This window comes from Cebus imitator, unplaced genomic scaffold (assembly GCF_001604975.1).
Source record: "Cebus imitator isolate Cc_AM_T3 unplaced genomic scaffold, Cebus_imitator-1.0 Scaffold420, whole genome shotgun sequence".
Taxonomy (NCBI): Eukaryota; Metazoa; Chordata; class Mammalia; order Primates; family Cebidae; genus Cebus; species Cebus imitator.
This window is the reverse complement of record NW_016107735.1, coordinates 338,599-348,328: the sequence shown is the minus strand read 5'-3', so window position 1 is coordinate 348,328 and position 9,730 is coordinate 338,599. Positions and strand designations below refer to the sequence as shown.

The window sequence follows — 9,730 nt, the reverse complement described above, 5'->3', positions numbered from 1 at the left end:
AGAAAAAATCAACGACGGCTTCAGAAAGCGGATTAGAACCCTGGATCCACCAGTGACTGCCTATGTGACTTGGGGCAACTGACTGTGGGCATCTCTTACTTTTGCGTAATGGCAGTAATAATACCCGCCCACAGGACTTCGTGGAGGATTTAATATGAGATACATACAATCTCGCGGTTTCCGCCAGGCCGGAGGGGCCACTCCCCGCCCAAGGCCGGGCCCCACCGCAGGCGGCTGCAGGCACCACTGTGTGTGTGCGTACTTGCCCCAACAGTCGACAGTCGGACCCGGAGCCCAGAGCCTGGCTGCCAGGGTCAGGGACCCGGGCGTCGAACGCCAGGAGTAAGGAGTGTCGCCCCGCCCATCTCCCCACTTTGGGGGACAGCCCCCCTCGCTCATTCCCGCCTCCACCCTGGACTTGAATTAATGGGGGGGGCGGGGGTGAGACGGGGGACGGGGCGTGACCCATTCATGCCGGGAATCGGATCCAGATGTTCCCGCGGCATGTGCAGCTGCATCCTTTCCTTTTTTGGCAAAAAACGTGCGGCGCGAGCGGATCCCGGGCCTCCCCCGCTAATCCTTGGGAAGAGGGGGAAGGGGACTGAGAGGGTCTGGGCTCAGACTGGGGATCGGAACCGGGTCCTGGCTCTGCGGGCTTTGGGCAGGACTGCTGGCGGAGGGGACGATTTGCACCAGCCAATTAAGGAACCCCACCGCCACCCTGGCTTTCGTCTGGAACCTCCCCCAAACCCCTCCCTTCCCTACATGGAGGAAAAAGCCCTCTGCCAGCAGGGAGGCAGGCCCAGCTCCAGAGGGACAGTAGCTGTGGCGGGGATCCCCTTCCTGGGGAGAGACTTCCCACCAGTGGCCCGGCCCCCCTCCCTCCGCCCTGCAAGGACGAGGTCTAGAAGAGATTCTGAGCCTCCCAGTCTGCAAAAACCCTTCCTTCCCCTCTATACCCTGAACACACACACAGAGGCCCTGCTTCCTCACGCAGCTTTATTGCAGAATCTAGAAGGGGGGTGAGCCAGTCTCACCCCTCTGCCCATCTCTGGGCAAAATGGAGCTGAAATAAAATGAGGGGACGCTCGGTGGACACAGGCCGGGCAGCACCCTGTCCCCTAGGGCCCCCTAACTAGTGGGCCCCTGATCTGCTGCCCCCCACAGCCAGCCTTAGCCCCGGGGATGGGGTGGGGTGGGTCGAGCCTGGGAACAGTCACTTTTGAGGACTTCTCAGGCACCCATAGGAGACATAAAATCTATAAAGAGAAGTCTAGGTTTAAGGGGGCCTAGGTCCCAGAGTCCAGGTTTGGAGGGCTGGAGTTTAGAGCCCTGATTTGGGATGAGGACTCAGTCTGGGAACCCACATTGCATGGCAGAGGGCTGAGCTCTGGAGTCCAGGTGTGGGGAGGGGCTTGACTCACAGAGGCTCCATAAGAGCCCAGGTTTGGGGGCCTGGCTCAGGGAGCACCAGTTTGGGGATGCTGGAGTGGGGAGACAATCCCGGAGCCCAGAGAGAGACCCATGTTGGGGAGGGGCTGGGTCCCAGAGGTGGTTTAGAAGAGGAGCCACAGTCCTGGGGCAGTGGTACTGGAAAGCCTGGGCGCAGGAGCCCTGGCTCAGGGCCCTGCCTGGCTGCAGCCCTGGCAGAGCACTTGGTCTCCATCCGGCACGAAGCCTTGGCCCACCAGGGAGGTAGAGCAGCGGGCGCAGGAGAAGCAGTTGTGGTGCCAGTGTCGGTCTTCAAAGGACACATACTTGCCTCCACCGAGTCCTGGAGGGAGGCCGGAAGTTAGCTCTGCAGATCTGGGGATGTCTGGCCCTCAACCTCGCCCAATACCACATCCCACTCCCTTGCCTGCACCCTGCCCGCTCCGTTCTTTGACCCTTGTCCCACCTACGATGGGGTGCTTGCAGCTGCTGCACTTAGGTGCAAAGAGTTCTCCAAAACAGGCCACACAGTAGGGATCTTCATCCCGGGAGGTGAACTGCTGCCCTGCCAGGGGCGTCTGGCACCCAGTACAGACCAGACATTCCCGATGCCAGGGCTGATCACGGTATGTCACTCCACCCTGTGTCAGCGTCTGTGGGGGCAGCATCCATTAGTAGGTATGAGTGGCGATTCCCACCCCACAACGGGCCTTACTCACCCCCACCTGGCTGGCCCAGCCCCCACCTTGCTGCAGCGGGCGCAGCGAGGAGCAAACTTGTTCTCATAGCAGGGCACGCAGTAGTGAGCGCCCTTGTCCGGCACAAAAGAACGGGAGCCCAGCGGCTGCTCGCAGCCACTGCACAGGAAGCAGTGCTCATGCCACGTCTGGCCTCCGTACTCCAGCTTCCGGGAACCTGTGGGGAACAGGGGTTCCACTCAGAGGCTGTGTCCCACGCTCTGTTACTTCCCCGGAGTCTCCACTGCTCTCACAGCCTGAGCAGGGTGATGTCCATGTACATGCAGCAAGACCCCCCCATGTACATTACGCATGCTAACCTCTCTCCAGACACCAGACATGATGACTCAGCACGTGCTAGACATGAGGATTTTGGCATATGTTAGCTCCTATATGTCCCAGATATGACTATTTCAGTACACAGCAAGCCTCCATGTAACAGTCATGAAGTCTCACTATGTGCTAAGCCCTCATATAGATGTGATGAAACCATCACAACAGATGTGATGGTTTCAGCACTCACACGGGACCCCACATGTGCCAGGCAAATAAGTATCTGCCCGCACAAAGTCCTAATGCCATGGGCATGACAGGTTCAGTACGTGCTAAGCCCTCGCATCTCCTCGGCACACCATTCTCTGTATGTGCTGAATCCCAACATTTCTGTTAGGCATGCAGGTCCCCACAAGTTAAGCCCTCTCTGCATACGCTAAGACCCAATGCACTGAGCAAGACAGTCTCAGCACGCCTCTAGCAGCTACATGTACCAAACATGCAGATATTCACACATGCTAAGCCTCCAAGTATGTATCAAATGCGTCAATCTGCCGGCATATAGGGAGCCCCCAAGAGACCAGGCAAACAGATCCTGCATACATTAAATTTCCAGAAACGCGGTGTGTATGCAGGTCTTTACATAGACCAAGTCTCCATGTATGAGACAGACATGCCAAGACCCTATGCAGATGCCAGGCATGCCAGTTCTCACACAAGATGAGCCCCTTGGGGACATACCAGGCATGACAGTTTCCCCACAGGCGGAGCACTGCGAGGAAAACGCACTGCAGTAGCAGTCATTGCAGAGCAGCTCGCTGTCCTGGCAGGTGAAGGGTTCATCGGCTAGTGAGCGCTGGCATCGGCAGCAGCGGAAGCAGCCCTCGTGGAAGTGGCGGTCTTCATAGAACAGCTCCTGTGGGGAACACAGCAGGGACACTGGCACCCAGGCCTGGTGGATCCATCCTTTGCCCCCTTCCTCCGGTCACCACCCACTTCCTGCCCAGCCCGGTCCTCTCCTTACCCTCGAGTCATGCCCGATAAGCTGCTGGCACTCAGCACAGGTGTTGGCAAAGGTGTTGTCATAGCAGGGCACACAGTAGGGGCCGCTGTCTGTCTGGATGTACTTGCGTCCATAGAGGGACTCGCTGCATTTTGCACAGTCAAATGACTCACTCATGGTGGCAAGGGGAGAGAACCCTGTGGGGGGCACAAGGTAGAACTGGGGTCACGCAGAGGGGCTGTGACTTGGCTCCTGGCAAAGAGGCCTCTGCATTCAAAACACAGCAAGAGACCTGGCATAGGAAATGCCGGTTCAGAGTAGGTGGGGATGGGTAAAGGGTGCTTCTGGGAAACCAGGAGTTCTGCATATTTCTTTCTGTATTTAACTGGGGGTAGGAAGAGGTCAGGAAAAAACCAGGAAGCAGAAGTTGTTTTCTTATCTAGGCCTTGGGAGATCTAGGGGGAGGGGGCTTTTCCTGGGTCAGTGACTCATTTCCTGCCCCAGCCAGCGTTTAGCCTCCACTGTCCCGGCTGTCCCCAGTGTGGGAGAAGCAGGAGCAGGGGGCCACCCCACTCTACTCCGTATGAGCAGTACTCCCACCCTCTCCTGACTCCCAGGAAGGGACCTTAGGAATATGGATAAAGGAACCCTTATCCAGAGCTCTGGAGTGCAGAACTGAGAGATGGGAATGGGCTGTTCTCGGCCCCTCCTGGTCCAGAAAACAGTGGAATGCTAGAGAGATGATGGACTGATGAATGGTGGAGGATGCCAGTGTGAGAGGCTGGGCCTTCCCTCCCAGAGAAGCAGCCAAGCAAGGGGAACCTCAGAGGCTCAGCTTAGGCTCAAGCAGGAAGGAAATCCTGCAAGCTGGACACAGCTTCCCCAGCTAGGCCCTCTGCCCTCATCCTCCCACCCCCACTGTGGCTCTGGTCACACCAGCTTGGACAGCCTTGGCCTCAAACATCTGCAGCAGCTGTGGCGGCACAGATGGCCAGATGTCAGGTTCTGCCAGCGATGGGGAGAAAAAGGGAAGATGAGGTGTCGCGGGAGGCAGAGGGGAACTGGAGACAGACTGAGAGTGCGGTGTGTCCCTGCCACCTCTTGCTAGCAGCTGGCAAAACCCCAGGATCTTTCTATCCCCTGGGGTCATGATTTCCCTCCCACTGCCTCTGGGAGAGACAGTCTCTCCCACCTTTTCTGATTTCTCAGGATTTGGGACTAGGGAGCTGAAAGGAGAGAGAACAAGAGCCAGTGAAGACATTTTCTCCCCAGTCAGGCCCCATCTTGGGTGGGGGGGTAGGACAAGGGGGAGCCCTGAGAGCTGCTGCTGGAGACACCCAGCCCCCCACCAAACCTCAGACACTTTCCATTTTCTCAGGAACAAAGCATGTTTGCAGGATGAGGTCATCCACACAGCTGCCTCTGGAACAGGAGCCCAGGGAGTGGAGCGGTAGGGAAGTGGGGTTCCCAGACCTTTCTATTACCCCCGATTCCACTCTCTAGCCCCAAAGTCAGAGCTTCCACCCCTGCTCTCCTCCATCATGAAGCCTGCTCTCTAAGGGCTGGGATCCTGGGGTATGGAGAGGACCCGCCAGGACCCATAGGATGGGGATGTTCTCACAGCTGTGGATAAGCCCCAGGAAGTTACAGGGACATACAAAGGAATTCACCAACCCACTCTCCCACAAGGCCCCGGTGACTGGCAGTCATCAGGGCCTGCCCTGGCTCAAGCTGAAGGAAAAGTCCTCCTTTTCTCATCCACCCCCAGCTCAACATTCTTGACAAGTGCTGCTCTGGCTTGAAGTTCAGACAGCAGATGCCCCTAGCTTGGAGGCCTGACTCTCCATACATCAAGCCTCTGTGCAATGGGAAAACAGTAAGCTCACACCCCAGGCCAGGGCATGAGGCCACCAGGAGCCAGGGTCTTTAGAGCTGGGGGTCCTGGGGTGGGGGCTATGGTGCAGGGTAGAGAAGATACTCCTCCTTCTCAGTCCCCTTCCTGCCCTGAGATCCAGGTTTCCTCTGGCCCAACATCTGAGGATTGCCTGGGCTGTCAGCCACAGGGCAGCAGGGGGCCACACAGGTGGAATGCGTCCACAGGGGGTGCCTGGGCCTCTTCCTTCCTTCTTGGCTTGGCCCACTGCTGCCGCCACCATCTCAGGCCTAGGCTAGCCCTGGGTCCACCCCCTGAGAGACAGTCAGCACTCCGAGACCAGGGCAACCCAAATAGGGTATGGGCATGGCTTCTATTTCCTTCCCAGAATCCCCAATGCCCTAGTCTATCCAGCCGGGCTCTGATGAGGACAGAGTGAAGGGCACCATTAAGGCCCACCTGTCTCTGCCCATACCCCTCTCCCTGCCCTCTTCCCTGGCAAGGCTGGGGACTGAGGGGACTGAAGGGAGCCAGCCTTGTATTCCTTCCTGGCCGGCAGTGGGGCAGGGCTTCGGGGAGACTGCTCCTCTACAGATGGCTCTCAATCCCTGCACCCCCAACAATCTCCCCCGACAAGGTACCTCCCAGGGAACCTTCTGGAGCTCAGAATGACTGCGTAACTGGCTGTGGTGTGTGGAGCGGCTCAAGCTGCAAGGTTTGAATCCCAGCTCCTACGCTTACTAACTGGGTGACCTTGGGCTTGCTTTCCCATCTAATTACATGAGATACTACTACTTCCTACCTCCTAAGGTTGTTGTCAGGCTTAAATGTGATGATAATTGTAAAGCACCTGGCAGATAATAAATACTCAGAAAATGGTAGCTGAACTGGAATTTTTTTTTTTTTTTTTTTTTTTTTTTTTTTGAGACAGATCCTTGCTCTGTTGCCCAGGCTGGAGTGCAGTGGCTTGATCTCAGCTCACTGCAACCTCCGCCTTCCGGGTTCAAGCGATTCTCCTGCCTCAGCCTCCCAAGTAGCTGGGACTATAGGCATGCACCAACAGATGCAGCTAATTTTTGCATTTTTAGTTGAGACGGGTTTTTTACTATATTAGCCAGGATAGTCTCAATCTCTTGACCTTGTGGTCTGCTCACCTCGGCCTTCCAAAGTGGTGGGATTACAGGTGTGAGCCACCGCGCCTGGCCAGGACTGGAATTTTTAAATAGAGATGGGGTCTCAATATGTTGCCCAGACTGGTCTCAAACTTCTGGGCTATCCTCTTGCCCTAGCTTCCCTTGGCTAAAGTGCTGGAATTACAGGCGTGAGTCACCATGCCCAGCCCAGAATTTTTTTTGAGACAGGGTTCTCACTCTGTCACCCAGGCTGGAGTGCAGTAACGCAATCTTGGCTCACTTCAGTCTCCGCCTCCAGGGTTCCAGCGATTCTCCTGCCTCAGCCTCCGGAGTAGCTAGGATTACAGGAGCACACCACCATGCCCAGCTAATTTTTATATTTTTAGTAGAGACAGAGTTTTGCCATATTGGCCAGCCTGGCTTGGCCTTTTTTTTTTTTTTTGAGTTGGAGTCTCACTCTGTTGCCAGAGCTGGAGTGCAGTGGCACAATCATGGCTCATGGAAGCCTCAAACTTCTGAGCTCGGCCAGGTGAGGTGGCTCACACCTATAATCCCAGCACTTTGGGAGGCCAAAGTGGGTGGATCACCTGAGGTCAGGAGTTCAAGACCAGCTGGTCAACATGGTGAAACCCCATCTCTACTAAAAAGACAAAAATTAACAGGGCATGGTGGTGGGTGCCTGTAATCACAGCTACTCGGGAGGCTGAGGCAGGAGAATTGCTTGAACCCTGGAGGCGTAAGTTGCAGTGAGGCGAGATTGTGTCATCGCACTCCAGCCTGGTCGACAAGAGCAAAATTCTGTCTCAAAAAACAAAAAAGTTACTTCTGGGTTCAAGCAAGCCACCTGCCTCAGCCTCCTGAGTAATTGGGACTACAGCCATGTGCCACCATGCTCAGCTAGGTTTTTCTGTTTTTTGTAGAGATGAGTGTCTCACTATGTTGCCCAGGCTGGTCTTTTAACTCCTGGCCTCAAGTGATCCTCCAGCTTCAGCCTCCCGAAGTGCTGGGGTTACAGGCATGAGCCACTGTGCCCAGCCTGTTCTGAAATTTGACCTGGACATTCTCAGTGTAGGCCCAGGGAGAGAACAGGAGGTCCCAGGCCCATGGGGCTTGCGGAAGACACCAGTGGGGCCAGTGTCCTGGTCACTCCATCCTGGTCAGCCTGACTCTAGTAAGCATGACTCTGAGATCTCTCACACAGGTCCACGGGTGTTAGACACTTGCATGCTGCTTTGCCACTCGCAAAGTCCATGCCTATCCCATCTCATCAGATCTCACAAAAGGCAGGAAGGACGGAGTATCATCCCCATTTTACAATTGACCACAAGGAGGGCAGGAACAGAGCAGGGTCATGCCCAAGATCACTCACGTATCGGGACCCAGATCCCCTGCCTCCCAGCCCAGAGCTCTGCTCTCTCCGTAAAAATGCTGCCCTGGTGATGAAGGAGATGGTCAGCTTTTAAGGGCAGGGTGACAGGAGATGCAGCAGAGCTAGTCCTGTGATTGGAAGGCACCCAGAAGCCTTTCCAATGACCCATGCCAACCATTCAACCCTTCTGTCCCCCACCCCCAACACACCCACTGTCCAAGGAGGACCCTGGCCAGGTCCCACAGCTGTGAGTCAGGATCAGAACAGACCCCTCCCCCACCTTCTAGAAGCCGACAGGAGACTTGAACGGAGAAATTTAACTCCCCCAACCCTCACCCTTTGCAACCAGGCACCAACCCCAAGCTCTGCTCTCCCCCATGGGGCCTGAAAGTCAGAGAAGTTTAGGGAAGGGGGTTGGGGAGCAGGATCCCGCAGCTGCTCTGGGGACAGGAGAGGAATAGAACAGTTCATTCACCACGGTCCCCCAGGGCTGAGGCAGCCCGTCCAAGATTTGAGTTTAAAAATAAGTTGGGGCTATCTTGGTGGCTGTGTGTGTGCACGGGGCTCTTCTTGATCTCGAACTTACTGTCTCAGGGCCTCTGCCTCCTGGGGGATCAGTGGGCTCAGAGTTTCTCTTTCCCCAATGGTTCAGGCCTGGGTATGTCAGGGGCTGTCTTGGAAGCTGTCAGCCCACCTAGGTCTCTCTGCCTCCACTAAGTCTCTGTCTCTGCTCCACTCAGCATCTCAGTCTGGGCACACTTCAGCGGCTGTCTTTAGGTTTTGGACGGCCCTATATCTTGACTGGCTGTTCCCCCCAGGGGCCCATGCCTCTGTGGATCTCAAGTCTTGGTCTCCTCTTGTCTACACGGCTGAATGTCTCAATGCCTACCACCTCCCTTTTTCTGTCTCTGCATCCAGGTCTCTTTTGCCATCTCTGCATACCTCAATGTCTCTGTCTCTAGTCTCTCGGTGTCTCTGCAGGCCTCAGAGAGCAGACTCAGCACGATGCCACTGACACCCACGCCGCAGGGCACCTCCAAGGCCCAGAGAAGGGCCCTAGCAATGTGTTCGCTGGGGTTCTACGTAAGCTTTTTCTGAAAATCCTCCACAAAGCCTGGGACGGCCCCCATGCCTCGGGTCTGTCCACCGGTAACTCCGTACGCCCAGTGTGTCCTTGTTTCAATGATCTCGGTAGCCTCCTGTGCCTCGAGTCCCTGCCTGTCTCGGTCTCTCGCTCCACCAGGCTTTCCGAGAACCTCAGTTTCTCCAGCGCTCCTGCTCGGTCTGTCTGTCTGTCTCTCTCTGGCTTTTCTATTTCAAACTTAACCCCCCTCCCCCGCCCAACTCTCGCTGCCGCCCCCGCCCCCGCCCCGCCGGGCAGCCCGGAGGGGTCCAGTCCGGGCGGGCGCTCTCCCCGGCTCGGCGTGTCCCGGGCGCCAGCGGCCAGAGCCCGGCGGGGACAGGGGCTGGGGCCGCGGCTGGCCTCAGCCCTCCGCGGGTCCGCTCGCTCCCCGGCCCGAGCAAAGGGGGAGGACGGCCGGGGCTGGGAGCCGGGGTCGGCGGGGCGCTTACCTCGAAGCGGGCGGGCGGGCGGGGCCGGGAACCGGGCGCCGCGTCCCTCGGCGGCTCCTGCCTGCGGGCCGGGCCGAGCGGGGGCCGAGCGAGCTGCCGGCGAGGCTGCCGACTGCAGACGGACAGTGTGGGCGAGTGGGAGCGCGGCCCCAACCCCTCCCCGAGGAAGTGAGCGCCGGCCAGCCCCGCCCGGACCCCGCCCCCGGCCCCCCTGCCCGCCGCGGGGGCCAGACCCCGCCCCCACCTCACGCCCGGCCGCCTGCCGGCCCGGCCCCCTCCTCCCGCCCGGCCTAACCTGGCTCTCCCAACCTTCGGGCAGCCGGGACCCCGCCCCTGTCC

At 57.7% G+C, this 9,730-nt stretch overlaps 1 protein-coding gene across 4 annotated transcripts; it reads right to left on the bottom strand.

Moving 5' to 3' along the window:
- Nucleotides 1-982: 982 nt before the first annotated feature.
- Nucleotides 983-9,730, bottom strand: FHL3 (four and a half LIM domains 3). Of its 4 annotated transcripts, none has more exons than XM_037731797.1 (6): nt 9,687-9,730; nt 3,466-3,641; nt 3,183-3,357; nt 2,177-2,346; nt 1,898-2,084; nt 983-1,774 (listed from the first exon to the last, which is right to left on the bottom strand). In XM_037731797.1, exons 2-6 carry the CDS (start codon nt 3,619-3,621, stop codon nt 1,620-1,622), a joined length of 843 nt encoding a protein of 280 aa, XP_037587725.1. In that variant the 5' UTR covers nt 3,622-3,641; nt 9,687-9,730; the 3' UTR covers nt 983-1,619. The 4 variants fall into 4 exon arrangements, with proteins under 4 accessions (XP_037587725.1, XP_017365216.1, XP_017365217.1 ...); XM_017509727.2 differs by lacking the exon at nt 9,687-9,730 and adding an exon at nt 9,392-9,668; XM_017509728.2 differs by lacking the exon at nt 9,687-9,730 and adding an exon at nt 9,453-9,554.